The sequence below is a fragment of the Nyctereutes procyonoides genome, unplaced genomic scaffold (genome assembly GCF_905146905.1).
Source record: "Nyctereutes procyonoides isolate TBG_1078 unplaced genomic scaffold, NYPRO_anot_genome, whole genome shotgun sequence".
In the NCBI taxonomy this organism is placed as follows: domain Eukaryota; kingdom Metazoa; phylum Chordata; class Mammalia; order Carnivora; family Canidae; genus Nyctereutes; species Nyctereutes procyonoides.
This window is the reverse complement of record NW_026575135.1, coordinates 40,611,414-40,635,280: the sequence shown is the minus strand read 5'-3', so window position 1 is coordinate 40,635,280 and position 23,867 is coordinate 40,611,414. Positions and strand designations below refer to the sequence as shown.

General features: G+C 37.9%; 1 protein-coding gene across 8 annotated transcripts in view; it reads right to left on the bottom strand.

The window, feature by feature from the left end:
• Positions 1-1,948: 1,948 nt before the first annotated feature.
• MPDZ (multiple PDZ domain crumbs cell polarity complex component) overlaps positions 1,949-23,867 on the bottom strand; it is a 161,045-nt gene continuing 139,126 nt past the window's right edge. For 5 of the 8 annotated variants that reach the window (XM_055301827.1, XM_055301829.1, XM_055301828.1 and 2 more), the window contains 15 exons: positions 18,843-18,935; positions 18,681-18,755; positions 17,294-17,468; positions 15,199-15,344; positions 14,340-14,423; positions 14,010-14,203; positions 12,412-12,559; positions 11,191-11,277; positions 10,229-10,319; positions 9,311-9,354; positions 8,349-8,471; positions 6,844-6,948; positions 6,168-6,280; positions 5,248-5,371; positions 1,950-3,367 (listed from right to left, as the gene is read on the bottom strand). In XM_055301827.1, coding sequence (XP_055157802.1) covers positions 3,221-3,367; positions 5,248-5,371; positions 6,168-6,280; positions 6,844-6,948; positions 8,349-8,471; positions 9,311-9,354; positions 10,229-10,319; positions 11,191-11,277; positions 12,412-12,559; positions 14,010-14,203; positions 14,340-14,423; positions 15,199-15,344; positions 17,294-17,468; positions 18,681-18,755; positions 18,843-18,935 — 1,749 coding nt within the window. In that variant the 3' untranslated portion in view covers positions 1,950-3,220. Of the gene's footprint in view, positions 3,368-5,247; positions 5,372-6,167; positions 6,281-6,843; positions 6,949-8,348; positions 8,472-9,310; positions 9,355-10,228; positions 10,320-11,190; positions 11,278-12,411; positions 12,560-14,009; positions 14,204-14,339; positions 14,424-15,198; positions 15,345-17,293; positions 17,469-18,680; positions 18,756-18,842; positions 18,936-23,867 lie in introns of all 8 variants that reach the window. The other 3 variants (XM_055301823.1, XM_055301824.1, XM_055301826.1) reach the window with 1 other exon arrangement.

Genomic DNA, 23,867 nt, shown 5'->3' with positions numbered 1-23,867 from the left:
AAGGGAAGGGAAGGGAAGGAAGACGCTGTTTAGTCCTGTTTCCCTGCAGGTATCCTTTCAACTGCTCTATTCACTTAGCCTGAGATACGAGGAAAGACCTTAAATCACCGCGCACCATCCTCAGACAAGAAGCTAGCTGACCAGCTCTAAGGCAACTTAGGACAGCATACCTCAGAGCAAGGAAGAGCTTCCTTTGCTTCACCAGACCTATGAAACTCTGCTTTACCGCTATTCCCCACAACAAAACAAAAACTTGTCCTTTTCCACATTTCGTCTTCCATGAATTTTAATGTTTTCATGCTTCCGACTCCCTCACCCTTCTGATGTATGGAGCCTACTGACTTGCAACACCACATGGCAACTCCCACAGCTACATACCAGTTGGTGCTGAAATTAAACACATTATTATTATTGTTATCCTTATTATCATCATCGTCCTTTGGGAGGGATCACACCACGAATGTGTCGTATTCACCAGTGTGGTTTAATCACACAAGCAAATATATGGCACCTATTATGGGCAATCCACTATCTTGAATTGTACATAGCATTTATTATAAGGTTCAAGTCCTCGGACTCTACTCACTTTCTTCCACAGAGAACTCTTATATTTACACAAAATTATAAAAAGGAAGTATTTGTCACGTGTCTCCAATGCTGATGAATCTATATTCTTCTCAGTCTTTCCCTTTCTTCCTGTCTCCCTCCTCCTTCATGTGCTGACTTTGTCAATTAGTAGCAATTCAGGAGGCGAACTTTTCCTCAGTGTCTTTATATCCCTACAGTGGCATGCCCATGGTTTCTTTTTTTTCTGCAGTTAGCATGAAGGCTGCAGCTAACCAACTAAAGCAATATTAACACCATGAAATGAATCATGACCTATAGTTTAATCATTTGCATGCTCAACAAACATGTTTAGCACTTCTCTTGTTAGCCAGGTACAATGATAGCAGCTTGTGAATATAAAACGTTTGAGACACTGTGACTAGTGTCCTGGGGCCTCCATAACAAAGTACTACAAACTGGGTGGATGGTAACAACAGATACTTATTCATCCACTGATCTGGAGACCAGAAATCTGAAATCAAGGTGTCAAAAGGGCCAGCTGTCCTCTAAAGACCCTAGGGAAAAAATCCTTCCTTGCTTCTTCCAGGTTCTGGTAGCCTCCAACGTGGGCTCTGGTTTGATTGTGGTCCCTTCTTTACATGGCCTTCCTCTGCTATGTCTCTGTGTCTCTATCTGGCCTTAGGGATTTGGGGTCCACCATAATCCATAATGATCTCATTTTAACTAAGTATATCTGCAAAGACTCTATTTCCGAATGAGCTCACATTCTACGGTTCCCTGTGGCTGTGAATTTTGGGGAGATGCTACTCAGGCAAGTACAGGCACTTAGCTGGGCCTGTTCTTCTGTGGGGAGTACTTCCACATATTGACTCAAACTTTAATTTGGTTCTGTCCATTCTGTGTAAGAACCACAGAATTCTTATATTTTAGAACTCGGAGCAAGCTTTGAGATAAGATGACCTATCACTTTACAGGTGAGTGAATCAGACGGAACATACACATTCATTGGCTAATTAGGGGCAGAACTAGCAGAACAAAATGTTCTCCAATTCCTTGCTCAGTGTTCAAATCATACTTTTCTCATCTATTATTTATATTAATTTTTCTATCTGAACTCACTTTAGGTCTTGACTACCCCCAAGAACAATTTACAATATTACTACATTAATATAGCATCTCAGAAAAACAAACACAGGCAGGGCACTTCAGTATTAGTAAAAATCCTGGATGTAAGAAACAGAGCTTTTCATAATGATGCTGTCCAAAGTTCCTCTGGTTGTAACTATGGACACCATATGTTCAGTTAGACATGATAAAAACCAATTTTAAATTGTAAATCTTGAACAACCTAATGAAGCCTTTTTTCCAATAAAAAGAACAAAAAAATACGCCTGTTTATTTGTGCACCATGAAACTTGTTATTTATTCACTTCAATTCTGCGTTTACACAAAAGTGCTGTAATAAAATATCTGTACACTACTTCTGTTACAAATATAGATAATATTTAAAGTGACTTTATATATTCTAATGTAGGAGTTTCACGCTCTAAAATGGGAATGAACACATGATAATTCCTCACCAGTTGTCTCAATAAACAGCTCCATCTGTTTCCTTTAGTCTTAAACTATTGTATTATAAGATGTTAATATAAGGCAATGAAATGAAGTTATGTTAATCCCCTTAATTTTTCTATCAATTTACTAATGGCACACAACCAAAATAATTACTAACACATTGCTTTTTTCTCTGTCATTAAGATTAATAGTAATTGAAAACCAATTGCACAGCATGCTAACACATTTTTTGTGTTGCATCGGTTAAAACCAGCATTAAAGATTCTGAGAGACTTCTATGTTCTTCCATGGTTAGCATGCTTGCTTTCTAGAGAAACTATAGTCAATGGTGGGTGGCATCACCATTTTACTTACAGAAACATGAAAATATTTTATAACAGGTCAAAAATAAAAATGAACATCAAGATTCACATCAAATGTGTTCTTTACCAATTTAGGGACACTGCTTCATATAATCACTATTTACTCAGTCTTAGAAACTAATTTTTGGATGAAAATATGTATGTGTATATTAAAGGTGGGGAGATACAATTTTTCTATAATACTCAAATAATTTAGATACTGAGTGTTTTTAAAGATTTTCAATAGAAAAAATGTTTTATTTTCTTTTCTAGTTAGAAATGGGGATAAAATGAAGCATTTAAAAAAAAACCTTGAGATTTTCTTCCTTATTTTCTATTTTCATTCTCACCCTAATTTACTAAAGCCATTTCTCTTAGGTTAGCTTTAGAATTATTTCTCTCGTTCTCTACTAACCAGGTCAGCACCTAATTTCTTCACATGCAACTACAAAATGTCAGACATCTTTACGAAGAAAGACTGGATTCACCTATGCACACAGTCCATCCCTTTGAGTTCAGGTTCACAAGAATCTAAGGAGAAAGGAAAAATGATGCTAGCTTGTAAGAAAATCATTTCCACATGAGAAAAACAAACTTAAATGATACTTTCCCCCTAGAGTTCTGAAGAGCCTGATGAAGATGATGCAGGGAAAGTCATCCACAAGACCAGTTCCATTCTCTTCACAGTGTGGGATGTGAGCAAGGGGTTGTTGAGTTGGCCCCACTCTGCAGTAAATTCAGGAGAGAACCATCAAAGTGACAGTTCCTTTAGTCCGCTTAAGGATGGCAACAGCTTCTTCATGGGTTACCCCTTCCAGACTCTGCCCATTGACAGCAATGATCTGATCACCCCTTTTTAGACGCCCGTCTTCTGAGGCTGCTCCCTGCAATTATAAAGTAGGCTTGTTTGCTTCTCAAAAAATGCTGCCTTGCAGCTACACAACAGAAAAAGATCTAAACAAGAATGTAAATTGCTCTGCATGTACACACACATTGCTCTGGGTGCTCCACGGGTGCTCCACAGCCATTAAGCAATGATGAACAGACACAAAGGAGGTCTTGCTCTTAAATGGTTTCGGCACTAAGATTACAATTTCAGAGAGAATTTAGCAGTCAATAGATTAGTTGGATGGTTCTTGGCTGTTCAGCACAGCAGTTGGTGAGAACTCAAATTAATAAAGAATATTTGGGAATTTGCCTAGCAGGAATGATTTCCTAGAATCCAGGATTTTTTATCCTGTAAAGAAGGCCTACAGAAGAAGACAAAGGATTAGACAGGAACAAAAGCAGTTTTACAGGACAAGGGCATCAGGGCATGGAGGCAAAGGTCTACAGAAGCATAAAGCCCACATGCACATTGACAAGTGCAGGGCAGGGCAGGATGCAAGTGGTGCTAAGTCTAACTGTAATTCTTTCTGTGGCTTTGAATAGGCTGCTTGAGCTGCTTGTTCTTTACTTCCCAAGGGTATTGGTGGGGGGGGGGGGTCTTCATATTTCTTATGGGCCTCAAATGATTAAGATTAAACACAGACATTGCTATTTGAAAAAGAATCCCATCTTAAGGCATGCTTATAGTAGGCAATTATGCAATTAAATATAAGATTAAAAATATGGAAAAGTTAATGAGGAATCCATAATGATGAAATTCTTAAAATATGTTCTAACTAGCATGCCTTAAATAAATTGTTCCAAGGCTGAGGAAAAGGACTGCATGACTCTTCTATTCACTGACAAATGCTGTTTGTATTTTTGGACATACCAATGGCTTTTAAAAAATCTCATAAATTAAGCCTTTAACTAGGTTGCTGTAGATACAGCACTTTAAGTTAGTTAAAAATAATAATTCTTTTTCCAAATAATGGAATTAAAACCTCCATAGGTAGGCACTTTAAAGGACTACAATGCTAATCTAAAGCCCTGTATCAAACTGTTTAATAGGTCGGCCATAAGGTTTGATCCTTTGCACTGTAAAATCTTGAGATTCCAGATTTTCTCCTGTAGGAAATTATGTCCAATTTTGTGGCTCCTGAAAAGTGTCTAAAGAACATATTAATGATAATTATATGGGTTTGAATTATTTTAACAGCTTCACCAATGTTGCAATAAGTTTATTCTTATTCTAAATATCCTTAAAATAGAATACTTATTGTATCATTTCAACTAAACACAATTTTTTTAAAAATTTGAATTCCCTGATTATAAATAGCTGATTTACTGCAGGTGACAGAGCTTCTGGATATTCTGCAATTTTTTCAGTTGTAATTTTTTCTATTTTATTCAATAAAATTAAACTGTAAAATAAATGCCCTATTAGTTATTTAACCTGAAGAACTTTTTATGTACTTTTCCACGTCTATTTTATATTCCACAACAAAAGAAACACAGAGAAAAAGAAATGCCAGCACTCTACAGCTTACACATTTAAAATGTCCCGTTTTCAAAAGACATTCAATCATAGGCAACCTGTTTTCCAAGGACAAAAAAATCAGCCCTTACTGTCTAACTAAAGTTCATTACTATTTTTGTTGCGTATTGTCAAGAGTTCCCATGGAATTTCAATTTGAGCCTATTTTCCTTTAAATATAACTAAACCTCAAATTGGACAAAAATATTTAATGACCTGTTCCTGAAGGGAGTTCCAAAAGAAAATGATCAACTGTTAACCATTTGGCATTACCTCAGGCCATAAACTAATAAGCCAGCTGCTGACCACTATTAATGAATGTTTCGGGTGGAAGGGGGTGGTTAAAATGTGCAAGCTTACCTTCGCAAACACTGTTTTAACGTAAATGGGTAAGTCTCCATGAGGGCTGCCATACCCTCCTACTATACTGAAGCCTAAGCCATCTGGTCCTCGGTCTAGTGTAATAGATTTACACTGAGGAGGTCTAGAGGAAAGGGAAGAAAGAAAGAAGAGGTTTCTGATTTTTAAAGTCAAATCTGTAAATTACGGATTATCTGGCATCCACCTAGAACCACTATAAATCTCAATTCTACTGACAGCGAGTATACTATGGGTATTTTGGGGAGCTTGAACTGTCAGTGCAGGCTATGCTCAGTATTTTAAATTTACTTAATCCAACAAAATCCTACTTTAACACCCTAATTCTATTACTCATTTATAGTTCCCCTAAACTAACACGTTCATGACATGTTCTCATTGAATGCTTGCACATTCTTTTTACAGTTTAAAGGAAGAAGACTACGGCACAGAGGACTACCATTAAATAAGTCATACATCAGTACTCCCAAGCTCAGAGAGAAAAATCTATTAACTAGCAATGTAAAGGCTGCCTCAAATTATTTAAAAATTCTAATATTTTCCTCTCTTCCCCTCTCTTTATATCCCAATTCTTTTGTACAGCTGGGGAGCTATAAATTTTTTAATCAAAAGGATGATCTATTAAATGAGTTGGCAATGTGAAATTTAAAAAGGATAGGTTTGATCTGTTCCATGTCACACAGGGTAATGAGGTCCAGACTAAAATATTCCCCCAAAAACTCAGAGCCAAAAAACGTGGGAAGGTGAACAGCATGCTATCTAGCTATGTTCTTTAAACTAAATCCATCCCATAATTACTTAACAGTTCAGAAACACTTGGTTTTCATATCTTCATACCTCATCCCGTTTTTACACCTTTTTGTGAGTGGTAGGGACATAGAAACCATAATACATGGACTCACCCTAAATCATCCTGAAATATACTGCTTGATGTCAGCGCAGTGAAAGAAAGACTAGAACTGGCAGGCTCTTGCTGATGACCTGTGACCACACTCACGTCTCCTCCAGCAACTACCTGTACATGGGAGAAACAGAAAGAGAGAAACACGTTTGTGTGGCTAGAGAGACATCAGTAATTGTTCTTCAAAAATAGCTACAGGATTAAGACATGTACTTTACTGTCCACTTAATCATTTCTGTTAACCTGATATACAACCAAATAGAAACTTCACAAGGTCCAGAGGCCTCTTCCACTGACAGTAAAAATATCTGAATAATTCAGTTCTACAAAGTTCTTTGATGTTTTTCAAACATGGTCTCATATGTAATTATTTTTTAAAGATCTTTAGAATACAGAGCCACTCACACCATTTAACCCTCTAGCAATTAATCATTTACTCCTAAGACCTTGTGGGTTTTTTTTCCTTTAGATATAAAGCGTGAAACAATAAACACATCAGGATAAAATGTTTTTTACACACTTTCTTGGAACTCTCAATGTAATCATTTATGTTCAAGGGACTTACTAAATAAAATAACATCAGTAGTAATATTAAGCACTTTTACTTCTTTAATGCTAAAGCTTATGTGTCCTCAAGCTACCCGTATTGGGAAGAGTGCTTGAGATGCGACTTTTACCTGCATTTCAATGGAGCCAGGGGCATTTTTCAGTAAGTTAACTGCTTGGGTGTGAGTCATGCCCTCAGTGGAAGTGCCACAGATAGTGACAATCCGATCCCCAACCTGCAAGGGAGACAAGAAATCAGGCATCTGCTAAAGCAGCCACAGAGAGTGAGACCCTGACACCTGAACGAGATTTCCTTCTCTACCTTGCACATCACATACACATTGCTCTCAGCAACTGAAATATAACCAAGGAAGCCAATAATTTCAAGAAGTAGCAATTATAAAAAGAAGCTGTACATAATGTTTGAGTTCAGTAGTCTCGGGGGCAGGTGAAAAATCACTCTTCCCTTCTCTTCATTTCTCCTGGGTAAGACATTGCTTCCTATTGAAGAATAAAATATCTGCTATCCCTTAAGAACTGGAATGTCTTTGGACACTATTATTATACATGTTATCTGGAACACTAGGCCAACTTTGGCCCACTGCTTATTTTTGTTGACAGAGTTTGGATGGAAGACAGCTGCCTTATTCATTGCCTTCACAGGGCAGAGCTGAGTCGATAGAACAGAGACCCATTTGTCCCACAAAGACCAAAGTATTCACTATCAGTCCTGCACAGAAAAGTTTTTTGGTACATGCACAATCAATGTTTAAGTGTCAGTCAGTCACAAGTTCAGATATCAAAAGGGACTGAACCATTTTCAGTTTAGGGATGAAACTAAGAGGTGGTTAAGTTTTGAGGCCCTTTTTGACACATGAGGCCATGCAGATTTTACTTCATAGAGACTTTAATGAAATATTCACATGATTTCAGAACTGGGCAGTTAGCAAAAATAGGGCCCTGCATTAGCATAATCCCTCAACTGTGAAGTAAGTTTTGTATATTTTTACAATGAAGGTCACGTTGATATTAAACTTCTGCAAAAATTTTTTTAAAGATTTCATTTATTTATTTGAGAGAGAGAGAGAGAGAAAGAGAAAGTGAGCATAAGGGTTGGGGGGGGGAGAGAGAAGCAAACTCCCCACTGAGTAGGGAGGCCATCTCAGAGCTCAATCCCAGGACCCCGAGATCATGACCTGAGCTGAAGGCAGATGCTTAACCGACTGAGCCAGCCAGGTGCCCCAATTTTCTGTAAAATTGATGATCAATTGCAACAAAATGATAGTCTTCAATTCAATGAAGTTAAATTGGCATTTAAACCAGTGACACAAGTAAGGAAAACATTTCATCTCATTTCAAAGTGTTGTGAAACACTTTGTTTTAACTTCTCTCACTGAGTTGCACACAAGTAAAAAATACCAAGAAACGACAGATCTTCCATATCATTGATTTGTCAATTCTCCTCTCTTCATTTTCTTTACCTTTACTCAAAGCAAGCTCTGCTGTGGTGGGATTAGCAGATTTAAAAGCAGATATAGATATTCAAACCTCCCTACAACAAGGGGCAAGGTTCAAAGGGTTTATGAAAACTTTTGCCAGACTTGCAAGGGCTGCCAGGGTTATTAGCAGAACTTACTCTGAGTTTTTGGGTCTGAGCTGCAACTCCATTTGGGTGCATCATTGCAATAAATATAGGAACATCACCAAGTGGGCTGCCCACTCCTCCAGCAATGCTGATTCCCAGTGAGTCAGCAGGCCCCTGCCATGCAAGAGATTAAAATATTTTGGTCAATGTGGCATTTTAAATTGATGTTTGGTTTCTTTGGCCCAATATCCTATAGCAACTCAGGTCTCTGAGGTGTGAGGAAAATGAGACTCAAGAAAACTACATTACTTCATTTGACACAGGTCCTTACTGTGACTTAGGAAAATAAGCATCTGTCCAGGAAATAAAAGAAATCAAAACACTTTAAGTGAAAATCATGCTGTGGGGTTGATGAAAAGCAGGTATGTGAATGAAGTGAAAGACCCAATTTTGGAATCAGAAAGATCTGTATTAATGCCGGGGACCCACACTTAGAAATATTGGGACTGACCAAGTTCAGCCCTCTTCCTAGACCTTCAATGACAAAACGGAGATCAGAGCAGCCCCTACCGAAGGCTGCAGAGATTACATGAGCCAATGATAACATGAGGCAGCTACAAGAATGATCAGCAGATAGCAAAGGTGTAATACACTGTAGCTGCTTTTACGTTCTCTCATGTGTACTGCTGTCAGGGAAATGTTTCATGAGAATAAGAAACATTCATGGAAGGCAGAGGTTTGGTTCTCTGTGTGACAAGTGAGAGGTGGGACAACATTGTGTGGGGTTGGGTGGATGCCATTTTTGGCAACACAGGATATGCCAACAATGATTTTTCATACAAGGTCCTGTGACCAGGAAATTCAGTGAAGACTGTATTGTGATATTTCCACTGTATACAGTGCATAAGTTTTCTGATGATACAGTAAAATTGTAAGACAGCTAATAGGAAAATATATATGCAGATGCCTCTGAGGTCAACAGAGTTTATACGGTTTTCTCTTCCCCAAGTTACCTTTTTTATTTCAACTGTTCTTAATCCTTGTATTTCAGATGCCACTGTAAAGGGTGAAAAAATATGGTTATTGAAGTATTTTCATATTCAATTAAATTTCAGTCAAAGCTGGAATGGGACTAAATGAGATACATTATTAATTTTTTTTTGAAAGAGGGTGCTCAAAGTTGCCAGTACACATGATTAAATCTGTCTCACATAGGGAATCTTTATTTTGGAAAAATGTGCACACCATCCCATTTCTTCCTTCTTATTTCAATCGTTGATTATATAACTACATAATCCACTTTGAATGAGTCAAGAGCAGAATAGGCTTTGGATCGAAAGATACATGTGCACAGCTGAGAAAAATAGTCATGGACACATTAAAAGGAATTCATGGACTTAAGTAGCTAAATTTCTAGAATATTAGTCACAATGCAAACAGAGATTGCCATATGGTTAGTTCTTCAATTTGAATAACTTTCAACCAAAGCTTCAAGCCAAAAAACACTCTGCATCATGATTTCATGTAATTAAAACACAGGAGGATCATATTGACTTTCTCAATCAAAATTTTTGCGTCTTCATGGAAAAAGAAGGCTTCACTTAATGGAATCTTCTGAATTATTGGTGTTAGAATAAACAGAAAAGGAAATAAAAATTAATTACACCAGTCTGCTTAGTAAGAAAAAATTACAGAATCCTGATTCTAATGTTTTGTATATCATGTAGAAAAAACAACAAATGAGAAAGCTGCCAGACAACAAAGATGCAGCTTCGTACTGTTCAGAATTTTTGCCAACACATACCTCTGCACCCATATTAGGGTATGAAATAATTTGGGGAAAGAGAGCTCAGAGACAGAGGAAAAAAAATCAGTGTTGGTTACTAAAACTCAAACCAGTAATCATGCTTAAAATATCAAACCAATCTTACATGCATTCTTCTTCAGGCTACTTTCTAGTGACTCAGATGTACTGGATCCAGAAAGTGGAAAAGTGAACGATGACAGGCTGCCTTCGCTCATCTAAAATACACAACAATTATTTTAGAACGTTTTGAAGTAATAATATCCCCTAAATACCACTTATTTCAGAATTCAGTTCTTTTAATGTATCTAGAGAGAAATATCTATTAAGCAACAGTGGCATCTGATAATTTGAAGGGCAAATTAAACAGTTTCTATTGACTTTTTTATGGAAGAATTTGCCTAGGGACATAAATAAATTGAGGCTAAAAGAATGGATGAGATTGATTCCAAAGCACCTAAAATTTTAGTGGATTTTTGTAATTTCATTCAAGCTAATCCTAAATTTAAATGGATGTTGTACATAGACTGGGGCTTATGAAAAAACTGTAAAATTAGGGCAAGTCAACAGGAAATGAATGGTAGTGTTGAAGGGGTGAGTAAAGAGTCTTTAAACACTGGCTGATGAAAATGGGCTTCTGTCATCAGAAGACCCAACTAAGGAGAGGGGCTGGCCAGCAATCCTGAACATACATGGAGGTGAGCTTCATACATAGTGGTGAGCTTCTATAGTTCACCTTACATGGGATTATTTTTCAGTTTAAAATTGATAAGTGTTTGTTAAAAAATACTTTAAAAATATATCACCTTGGTAGGCTCTACATATATTAATCAGTTAACTTATATAATTATAGAAAAAGAAAAGAAAAATGGTTGAAATTAAGCTCCTTAGGAAGACTTACAAATTATTCAAGAGCTAGACCTTGTTCACTGCCCACACTCACTTGTTGGTCTTCCCCATCCCAGACTCCACACCTCACTCTGCCCTCTGCCAGAGGGCCAGACCTGTGTACACAGTACCAGCAGGGCCATCTTGGAGTTCCTCTGGCATGTGGACTGCATCACCCTGATGAACCGCACAGCTACCCACCTGGCTGCTTTGAGAAGGCCTCCTCTCTGAATGGAATGGACCGGCTTTGATTCTTCCAACTTCCAAGGTCACTGTGCCTAGGGAACACTATGGGAGTGGTTGTTTTATGAAAATGCTTCAATAAGATGCTGCAATCATCTTCGGGAGTACATTCACTCCTTAAGATTAGATTGTGAAAGGCATCCTCCTTTTGGGATTTCCACAGTCAAGGATACCTACAATTCTTTGTGGAAAGAGGCCTTTCCAGGGACGCCTGGGTAGCTCAGTGGTTTGAGCATCTGCCTTTGGCTCAGGTCATGATCCTGGGATCTGGGATCGAGTCCTGCATCGGGCTCCCTGCATGGAGCCTGCTTCTCTCTCTGCCTGTGTCTCTACCTCATGAATAAATAAATAAAATCTTAAAAAAAATAAAAGAAAGAAGCCTTTCTAAAACATAAAAAAGAATGACAGCAAGCAGCAGCAGCAATACCTAGTGTCTGTTATGACCTCATGATTTACATGGAGACTGTCTCTCTCTCTCTCTCTCAGTGACTATCATAAATAAATAAAAATTTAAAAAAATTAAAAAGGAAAAGAGAAATTGGGAATTGAGCAACTATCTCATGAAACATACTGGTTTAGATAGGCCAAATGTACTAAGTAACTCAGGGCTTAAAAAACAAAAGAGAAATAGTAAGACAGCCATGACCACCACAACAGCATAGATAACTGGGCAAACTCTCTATGGCCACACTGTACCTGAAGAGACCTAAGACACAATATTAAAATAAGCCATATTGCTAGCAACATAAAATTAGGATTGAAGACAACTTCCTTGTGACCTCTAACAAATAAATCATAGGCATGCAAAAAATACTATACAGTCTAAGGTGAAAGCACAATGAGGAATTTTGTGATTCTAGGCTCTTGTAGTTAGACATGCTGGTTTAAATCCTACTGTGTGATTTACTAGCTGTGTGACCTTAAAGGATGTCTAACTTGAAAAGTCTTTTATTTGACATTTAAAAATAGAAAATACATAATATAATAAAGAACTGTTATAGATTTATTATTCAGAAATTTATCACTAAAATATGGCATCGTACTTAAAAATGTGTCTTACTTGAGATAACACTTTTAAATAAAGAGGATTCAGTGCTTATTTGACCATGGTAGCCCATGTAGTATCTCTTCCTTCTTCCATACTACTATACAAAGTCCTTTCTGGCACTTGATCTTTACCTTTAGCAAAGCAGCCACAGCTTCCTGGGTGGCGTTACGGACATCTTCTCCGTTCACCGTTAATATCTGGTCTCCCTGCACCAGTCTTCCATCAGCATCTGCAATCCCTCCTTTGACAATGTCTGACACAAATACTCCGGTATCATTTCTGTAAACATAGTTTTGAGTTTCAACATCACCATTTTTTCTCCACCATAAGGTAGTGTTTATGTATTGGAAAACTTTTTTAAAACTAACATTTTTAACTGAAAACTTGACCTCCATCTTTGTGACTTTAGAAAGTGTGTTTTCAGCAACACAGGGGCAACATTATTAGAATTATTTTCTGTGATAATAATAGCTTATGTCTTATAGTATTTCATGGAGTAAATATCTTTCACAAGCATATTTATTCTTCAACCATTATGCACTGTGAGCTGAAGTGGCTACTACTGTTTACTCACTTTATGGGTCACACAGTTACTACACAGCAAAAATGTGACTTAACTGCCAGTTTTGGGTGCTAAGTCTATTGTCCTTTCTACACCATAACAAAACCCTGAATGAATACTGACCTGAGGCTACATATATATGTTGGTATTATCATTAATGTCATTAAATGTTCTTGAAAATAAATAATACGTACCTCTCACTGAAACTATTTGATTAAGTACCATTCCCATGATGTCTTTTATTTTATTATGGATCTAACTTGTATGCAAGATGGATTTATGAAAAATAAACAAATGGTAATCTTATTCCAATCTTCCTTTCATTCATGAAACTACAGACAACTCAGCATCTTCTTGCTGAGATACAAGGACAACTGTTAGGTAGAAGTGCATAGTGAAAACGCAATTGTATCACTTCTTGCCAAGGTCAAGACTTCAAGGGCACCATTTCACCATCTGATCCTCTGCTTTCCCATCTTTAGAATAAAGGCGTTGGAACTTACTGGATTATATGTTTGTTAATATTACTTATCTATAAATATTTAAATAAATTAGATACTAAATTTATATATATATATTCACCAATTTACCACCTTGGCCTCTTACTTTCTGTTTTCTTCTGATGGCATGTTTATGTTTGAGCCAATCCTTCTCCCCAGAAAATCCTCTACTCCTTGCGAATAGACCAACTATCACTAATCATTTTCAGCCTCAGCTTAGGCATCTATTACCTGAGAAGTTCTCTAATCTCCTTTCTCAAATAGAATCACTGGTCTCCTTTTGCTCTGCTGCCTAGACTCCTCCATAATATGTTTCTGTCACTTATCAACAGAATCCTTTGTTGTAAGAACATATTTAATTCTCGTTGACCAAACCATGAGTTTTTTGAGGTCAGGAACCATGTCTTATTTAACTTTGTTCCCTAGAACTGAAGGTGCTCAAGAAATATCAAATCGTTTTTTGTCTAGTAGCCTCAAGAGCCCCCAAAATACGAACTTGAAAAGTTCAAAAGTGAGGTCTTTTGGTGCTCCATTACTGAGTGGGCTAACAAGAGCCACCCACAGAACACCAGCAGCTGATAAAGATACAACAACTGTGAATTTTCTTTAAAAGAACCAAAACTCATCATTTCCTAAAGGTCATGAGGTTTGCCCTCTTCAGTCATACCTTTTCCCAACAATACTTAATCCAAGGCCTTTCCCTGGCTTCTTCTGCAGCTCAATGGTAAGGGTGTCATACACATCTTCCTCTTTGTATGGGGCCTCATCTCTGTAGAGGGTTAGGCGTACTCTTTGTGGGGTCTGTCTCAGGACATTTATTGCTTCATCATGGGTGGCCTTTCTCAAGTCAATTCCGTTCACCTGTACAGAAATGGGGCACTGTGAGGAGCCAGGGGAGTCAAAGAAAGAGCGAGCAAAGAGAGTGAAAGAAACAAAGAAAGAAACAGAGACCACCCTACCCAGAGTAACCTTTTCTTTATTAGAAATATTCTGTTACCTCTAAAATCTGATCTCCAGCCCAGAGTCTTCCATCTTTACATGCCGCTCCTTCTTCATAAACTTCATGGATAATAATGGCACCCTAAGGGCCCAGACAAAACATACTCATACTTTAGCTCATCCTCCCTAAGACTGGTGAGCAGAAATAAAGTCAAAACATACTGTACTTTTAAAGATAATGGTGGGTTATATACTCACTGGATCCATAGTGAGTCACAAAAAAATTAAAGGAAAGTGTAATGCAATTTTTGCTACAAGGCTCAAAGAAGTTTTTTTTTTTTAAGGCTCAAAGAAGTTTATATATCTTTCTAACAAGAGGGAAGTTTAAAGAAAAAATTATGAAACACATAAATCATACACACACACACACACACAATGGATATACATCACCCTTCCTATATGCAAATGAAATCAATAGATACACATCATTTTCCTATCCACAAATGCAGCAATTAGATTTTAAAAGCCTTTTGACTTTTAGAAAATTTTGTCTATAATTATCCAGTTTTCAGACTCCTCTCGATATGGATCAACCCCACTATATCCAGTCAGTAAAAGATAAATTAAAACATGGCAAAGACTGGTAAACAAACAGAAATATTTTGAACCTAAAGGTCACAACCACAAGTCTAACTATCTTACTGAGTCAATATTCACGGACTCAAAATGAAAGTCTCAGCACAGCACTCAATTTTTGGTATTTGCTCTATAGATTAAAATAACAAAGGATGGTGCATTTTTCTAAGCCTTCATGTTTCATTTAATAAAACTGATAGAAATCTCCCTGACAGTTCTCTTTCAGGGCCCACTGAAGAGGCTATGTGTATATCTGAAGCATCTGGGGGTGGTGTCCTCACCAGCAGAGTGTCAGACCCTCCAACAATGCTCAGGCCCAGCCCTGTGCGCCCTTTGGAAATTTCAATTGTTGTTTCACAGCCTGGTATAATGGGGCAGGTCGCAGGATCAGAAGCAAAGATCGCTGGTGTTGATGACCTGCTTGTACCTAAGAATAAATTTAAAATGAAATGAAATACAAATACAAATTGATTAGATGGTATAGACATCAAACTCATCCCACTGGTTGCCTGTGGAGGATGGAGCAGAAAAAGGGTCCAAGATTAGAGACAAAGAAGACTTCGGATTTACTTTAATCTTTTAGTTCTATTTTTAAAATATCAAACAAAATGATTAACTAGTCATTAATTTAGGGCGGCAGGTACAAAGTTACCTTTTGCACTATGGCATCTTTTCTAAATTGCTAGAGAGAATACATATAAAGGAATAAAAGTAGAGAGTTGAAGTGAGCCTCTAGTTTCATGCTGAGATTCTACATTTCACTAGAGCCAAAAAACTTCTGATGAAATTATGATTTGTAAAACTTAGAAGTGAAATATGTGGCAGTAATCTCAAAACACATTCTGGGAAGACCACAAAACACAAAGCACATCAGTAATTCCGCTCGTGGCGCCTGCATTTCAAGGTTTTTTATGTTTTGGTTTTGGTTTTCCTTTTCTTATCCTAGGGTATCTCCTCTTATGTAATCAAATCTGTGCACATGTACAACTGTATTTAATATCTGAGTTTATAAAACATGAAGTGAGACTCATGTGCAGTTTCTTTCTTTGCATGTCTCGATGTTTTATAAACTCAGATATTAAATTCTGATGCATATATGCTCAGGATTGAAGAGATAAGAATAGACTATGAGAAAACAAGGAGAATATAATTTCACACGTTGTTTTATTATAGTCTTCATATCATATGCTTTATGATATACCAAAGAGCATACAGTACATGGCATGCTTTGAAAAAGCTGAGACACTTGTTGAGTAGCTTTAGGCAAGAGGATCTCTTTTTAGAAAATCAGAGACAGACTAATAATTCTTGCTCCTGAAATGGTAAGAGCAGGTGTAAGATATTTTCTTTTCTGTTACATTTTCATTTAGCATTTCGTATTTTTATAGACAATGCTATTTTGGGAACAACATAAAATTAAAAAAGGAGACAATTTCCGTAAAACCTTTTAACATTTCAGTGAATTACCCAGTCTTTCTAAATAAAGGACTACTTTTATCAGATATGTATTACTTTAAGACTTTTTTGTCTAACTATATTACATACGTTTTAAACTGCTATTTCCTTTAAAACCTGTCAAAAGAACTTAGTGTTTCCGTTTGGAGGCCGAAAGAGATATTTTTCCTCCCATAGCAGAAAAAGTCTATGTGTTTAAGTACTTTTCTCAATGCTACGAAGCTTGAAATTTGCTGTCTTATTAAACACTAGTGTAATTTTTGTCAAAAAGTAGCTTAACGGAATAATTAGCCTCAATTTACTGGACTGGCATTTTAATGACACACACGTCTCATTCCATGGTCCACATACAACCGTTTCATCTATTTTAACAGGATCTATTTCACCTAAATGACAGAACTCAGATCAATTATGCTTACTATAGCAATGACCATTATTTTTAAGAGTTTCTTGTAATGCCAGGCACTGTGGACTCTTGGTAAAGTGGCATCACTGTATCAATTTTACAGATTAGAATACTGAGGCTTGAAAGAAGTTAAATTACTTGCTCAATATAAAAAAGGAATATTCAAAATGATGTTGTTACTTCATTAGTCAAATGCCTGGAATCACAGGAACCTTCAACAAAAGATACTCAGAGAGCAAAGAGTACCACTCAGAAGAAGCCGAGTCTCAGAGCCGGTGGATGGCTTGCCTAAGGCCCTCTGGGTGATTAACGTGTAGCACACAGGTGCCCTGCCTAACAGTCCAGTGATCTCTCTTCAGGAGCCCCTCTCTTTATACCATATCTTCACCAAAGTGTTCCCTGACTGGGGCCTGTCACACAGTGAGTGACATACAGGCAGCAGGCTCCCGAGGAGGAACCTGCTGTTGGGTTTGGGTGTGCCACACAAGCAGGAATCATGGGAGACTGGCCCTTACTTGGGATGGACTCTGGTTCTGGGGAGCCAGAAGATGGGGCCATCAGAGCCAAGGAGCTGCTCTTCTGTTCTCCGCTGGCTGCACCCGCCGCTGAAGCCACAGCCTGAGGGTCGCGATTCTCAGCACGAATGCTAAGCTTCACTGTTGTCTTTGCTGTTTTCAAAAGGCTAATAAACTGGCAGGGTGTTGGTGTGGTAGGGAAACAAAATTCAGAAGCACATTAGTAAGTCACTGTTATAGTTGGAATCATTTTCCTTGTCAGAACTTAAGGTTTCTCAGTTGCCTGATACTGATTAAGGCCACAGTGAATTCCTATTAGAAGTCTAGTAGTGACCATATCCTTTTTTATATAAGCATCAGGTTTTCAATTTTTGACATTTTTAATTAATCTCGCCCATTTGTCTGAATCCCCACAAACTTAGAAGATAGATGGGGTATTTTACCCATTTCTTGATTCTACTAAGAATCTGAAACAGCTTACACAGACACTTTTAATAAAATGGAAACATTTATGTTAAACGCAGGGTAAGGAAAACTATGCAACAGAACAGTCAAGCCAAATGGAAAGTTAGAACATAGACATATGGGCTAAAGGGTCCAACCCAGACAATTATTAAAGCTGAGTTTTAAAAAATGGTTTAACAAAGGGTTGCAGAAGGGGAGACAGGTGGGGGGATGGGGTAACTGAGTGACGGGCATTAGGGAGGGCACATGATAAGATGAGCACTGGGTATTCTACTACACGTTGGCAAACTGAATTTAAATTAAAAAAGTAAAAATTAAAAAATGATTTAAGCTTCTTGCTGGCCAATGTAGAAATAAAAACACTTGCACACCAAATCTCAAGAGAAACACAGCTTTTTTTTTCTAGCACTTGCTATGAAAGGCCGCAAGTGAGACTACTAGTTAAGTATTACCACTTCTGAAGAGAAGGAAACTCATAGGTAACTGTTAATCCCAATGAGAGTAAGGTATTTCATGACTGAGACTGTTTATAAAGCAATATATACAGTGGATATTTATTGGAGCAAATATTCATGAAAATTTCTTTGGTCTTAACACTAAGTTGACCTTTTATATTAGAAGTTTCAAGTTTTTCTAAGGGTAAATAGAAATGATATTTATGAAAAATGCCCACTCGACACTGGATTTACTAGGCAATAGAAAATACCCTAACATCATTTGATTGGAAAATAGAAAAAAGAAACTGAAGAACTTCTGTATACTCTCTTCTTTTCCTTAATGATCTCTGTTTTCTATAATATGTCTGGTATAGCTATATGGTTCCAATTCCCTATGATCACACACACACAGACACACACACACACGCCCTAGCCATGCCCATAGATGGGTTCACAGTGTTATTTGCTTCCTTTTGGAAACTTACCTTTTCAACAGGATAGCCAACAACGACTTCATCATCTACAGCCAAAATCTGATCTCCGACTTTGAGCCGCCCATCCTAAATGGAAACATTTAAGATTTGGGGTGATTTTATGGAAGTAATTCCCTTCTCCACCACTTTATGAGAGCAAGAGAGCCTCCTCACCTTGGCTGCTACCCCGTGCTCGGTTAGACTCTTTATGACAACTCCGCTGAGCGTGTCTTCCTCAGTGATAGCAATGCCCAAACCCCCTTGATCCTAGAGAAATAATAACAACTTAGAAAACCTGAAGCAGATTAAATTGATCCAAAGGAAAAGTATGTGGCCATGACTTCTGAATATTATCTTCTATCCAAGGGCTAGAAAACTGATTAAAGCCATTCTGAAAGTTCACTAATAGAAATCTCTTCATAAGCAAACTTTTAAACTTTTTAATGGAAATAAATTCTTTTCTATCAAATATTCAAACGTATTCATTGGTCCCACATGTTTACTATTTCTAGTATATTTATCATATATATCCAGTTACACATCTCTAGTAACTTCAGCAAAACATCAAGAGAACAAAATGCGTTCAATAACTCATTGAATGTACAGCATTTGCCAGTGCAGTTTTGTGTAACTGGCCGACGGAATAAGTCATTTAAAACCAAATCAAAGTATCTTGCTTCCTCTTTCTGGCCTACAGCTAAGAAATAACCACCAAAATGGGCTACTTCATCCTACCCTTCTTCTCTTAGCAGACAGACTACAATTACTTCTGCATGCTCTGTCCTTTCTGGGGCTGAATACCCAGTATTGTTTCCCCAGACACTTGTGTTTTGATTTGGTACAGAGTGAAAATCTCTCAACTCTAGGCCCAAAGACGTGTGCTGAAAGCCTGCCAAGCTGAGAGAGCGATACATATTTTGTCTATATTTTCCACATTTTCTTTTATCAAGACCAAATGTTCCAGAGTATCAGCTTTTACGTTTCTGTAATGTTTACATTAATAAAATTAAAATAGGGTTTTGAATATTTTCATTCTGGTTAGAGCTAGCAACCATTTTCATTACAGTTTCTGCACAGGGAAATGTGAAGCCAAAGAGAGGAAAGGAAATTCTACCATGGTTTCTATGAAATGTGCACATGGGGTCCACACCTGCCATCAGGCATCAAGGGTCATGGCAATGACATCAAGGGGAGGCCCACATCAGCATTTTAAAGATTATCAGCATTGTGGCTTTTCAGAGGTAGATTGTGTTTGATGATTTTCAGACTGTCACTGTGCATCGCTCTCTACCACAGCTCTCCTATCAGTCACACGTTGGTTAAGGCAGAGAAAACTGCACTTTTAGGGTGAGCAGAGCTCAGTTCTCACTTACTTACTGTCTAACTGTAGGAATTTGGATATGTCACATGACATGTGTAAACCTCAGTTTTCTTCTCTAAAAACGGGGAAATAGGCTGACCCTTGAACGATGTGGGGGCTGCAGTCCTCCATGTGCAGTTGAAAATCCATGCAGAACTTCTGACTCCTCAAAAATTGAACTACAAGGATCCTGCTGTTGGCTGGGAGTCTTACCGATAACAAACAGGTGATTAACACATGTTGTATGTTATACGTATTATATACCATGTTCTTACAATGAAGGAAGCTACAGAAAAGAAAATGGTACTAAGAAAAATCGCAAGAAAGAGAAAATACATTTGTAGTATACTAAACGGTATTTATCAAAAATCCCCACCTATAAGTGGACCTCACAGCCCAACCATGAGACTGCTGTGAGGATCAGGTATAATAAGAAAGGGACTGAAAACTTGATGCACTATATACAGTGTTATTAGTACACATGCATTCCTTCTACTTATTGCCCTACAGGATAAAATTACATTAACTTTGGATACATTTTCTAAACTTGCCAGGATTTTGATACCCTGAATCCTGATCTAGTGGGGAAAGAATCAGGTTTAATGAATCCAGAGGTGAATGTGCTACCAAAAAGACAAAATCCCAATGCCAATGCCAAATACACCTGATTTAGTTAAACCCTCTATTTGGGATTTTCTACACCAATGATCTTTCCTGTTACCATAAAGAAACATTTGTTTGAATAAGAAATACTCTACATCTACAATGACTCTATGTATTCAACTCAGATTTGATTCTATTATTGCCTATCTATAGTCAGGAAAGTACATTATTAGTACAGTGGGCACTTGCTAGTTATCTATTTAATACCATTCTCATCTTATTCCTTCATACAAGCTCACAGATTTTTGTCAGAATATCCAGCCCCCTGACCACCCCTTGCTGCCTCAAACAACATACAGGGGCATGCTCTCTTTCTTGCTCATTCTCTCTCTCTCTCTCTCTCTCTGTCTCTGCCTATGTTTTGGGTGGTGATTTTAAAATATGCTCACAAATCCTTTAATATTCCTCCCTTCAAGAAGGGGGTCCTGAATGTGCACTAGACTGGGTTACCTGATTGTAAAATACAGAAAAAAGCAGAAGGAATAGTGTACAATTTCACAACTATGTTCAAAGGGCATCAAGACTTCTTCCTTGCTCTCTTGGATCACCTGCTCTGAGGGAAGCCAGTTCCATATTATGAAGACAAGAAAGCAGCACCACAGAGAGGAAACAGGGTTTCCTGCCAGTAGTCATTCAAGTAAACCATCCTGGATGAGGATCTAGCCCTGCTCAAGCTTTCACATGACTGCAGGCCCAGTTGGCAGTGTGTTGGAAAACTGTACAACAGAGTCTGACCAGACCACTCAGCTGAACTGCTCCCAAATCCTTGACCCACAGAAACCGAGATAATAAATGTCTATTGTTTCAAGTTTCTAAATTCTGTGGTAATTTATTTAACAGTGGAGAAATAACTCCAGGGAATTCTATTCCCATGTCACAGTCCCTAGCTCGGGAGTAGGCACGGGCTGAACTGGCTCACCTAGCATGGATTTGAGGAATTTTACTCAGAATTATGAGACAGCCACTTTCCCTCCAACTCCCAACTGCACGTGAAAGATGTAGCACGTGACCCCAACTATGGTTGGCAGCCATTCTAAAACTGAGAGGAAGACCACCCTTGCAATATACCTGACCATTGATGGCTGTGCAGAGAGAGGAAAAGAACTGGCTCTTGATGACACCACTGACTGAGCCACAGATCAACTATCCTGGAAGATCACTGCCCAGTAACCTGAGACCATAAACCCACTTCTTCCACTAAGCCTGTAGGAGGACGTGTTTTTGTTATTAGCAACAGGCAGGGTCCTAAAAGGAACAATAAGCTACACATCTGCATATATAATATGCTCAATGCCACTTACAATGCTATAAAAATAAACACATATATACAGCTACAGACAATCTACTGATATCAGAAGAGCAAGATGAAATACGAGTAAGGGTAAGAGGGTGTGAGTGCAGTTTCCTAGCTTACTGCTCAGCTCTCCACCTCACTGCTGCCACAGGACATATTGTCCTGAACAGAAAAGGTCTGAGAAACACTGTTCTGAGCCAGTTACTAAAACGCCATCATATAGAGAAGGTGAAACAAGTTCGGGAAACTTATTCATGGAGTAACAGTTGTATCATTACACAGCTAGAAAAAAGTGAATAAGAATTAAAAGTGGGATGAAGCTAACCCATCATTATTATCAGGAGAGCTGTTCTGAAGTTGGAAGATGCTCCAAAAATACAGAAGAAAAATTCCTAATGCTATCTGAAGACCCTATAAAACAGTATGGACATGAAACGTATCTCTGCAAAGTTGTGTAAGGTTGCTTTTGATGACAGGTACTCTCCTAGGGTAAAATGTGCTTTAAAACAAATCTGTAATCAAAAGTATTTTGTCTGATAAATTGAATTAGCATTTTAGTCACTAAGGGTTTAGATTATACACATTATAAACTTTCTGTTTATACTTCTATTCTCACACTTTAAAAAGGGGATTAAAAAGAAAAAGAAGATAATCAGGGCTCGTGGGTGGGTCAGTCAGCTAAGAGTCTGAGTCTTGATTTCAGCTCAGGTCATGAGATGGAGCCTTATGTCAGGTTCCGTGCTGGGCCTGGAGTCTGCTTAAGATTCTCTTTCTCCCTCTCCCTCTCCCTCTGCACCACTCTACCCCACCTATACCCCAGTTACACTCTTTCCTTTTTTTCCTTCCCCCAGAAAAGATAATCAACCTGTCTGGAGAGCTTCTAAGGAGTGAAAACAGAACTAGAAATGCACTTGTACTACAATTTCTATTTTGAAACAGTTATAAAAATTATCCCATACTTGGATCTTTCCCTTGTGTGCACAGCATGTCAGTGTTCATCCATTCTTCCCTCCTGCATACTTAGTATGAACCATGGCATCCCATACTATGTAAGATAATAGAAGTAGTGTAACAGTTTCTTCTTTTTCAACATGTTTGCAATACAGACATAGAGAAAATTTACCCACAGGAGTGTTTTCTGCAAGAGACACGTTAGAGCCAGCCATGGTCAAATGGCAGATAAATGAAGAATTTACTAGTAAACATTATATAGGTCAGAATGTTGAAGGAATATTTCAAAATAAACAGACATGAGATTAAGCTAGATCTTGAGTTATATAGGATTTAGATAGGCTAAAAGAAAGCAGAAGGTACCCCATGTGGTATAAGCAAAGGCAAGAAGGGAAGAATTCTCAAAATAAATCACCATGGACTCTTTTTTTTTTTTTAAAGATTTTATTTATTTATTCATGAGAGACACAGGGAGAGAGGCAGAGACTTAGGCAGAGGGAGAAGCAGACTCCCCACAGGGAGCCCAATGTGGGACTTGATCCTGAACCCCAGGATCACACCCTGAGCCGAAGGCAGATGCTCAACCACTGAGCCACCCAGGTGCCCACCATGGACTCTTGATACGAGTCAGTGTGAATGAAGTAGAAGATTCTTATAAGAAATATATAGGTGTTTTGGAAAAGTAAATGGGCCCCAGTCTCAAGCTGAAATAAGGAATGGAAAAAATGGGACTTGGGGGTATAAGACCAGAATGTAAGTTCTAACGCTCTCATTTTAGGTTATGAGAACTATTATAAGTGGGGAAAATAAAAAAAAAAAATCAGGGTTGCTGAGAAGTAAACAACATAACACACATGTGACTTTGTCATTAAATTGTTTCAAATAATCATACTTTTTTAAAATACAGAGTATTTTTAAGACTTGCAGATGA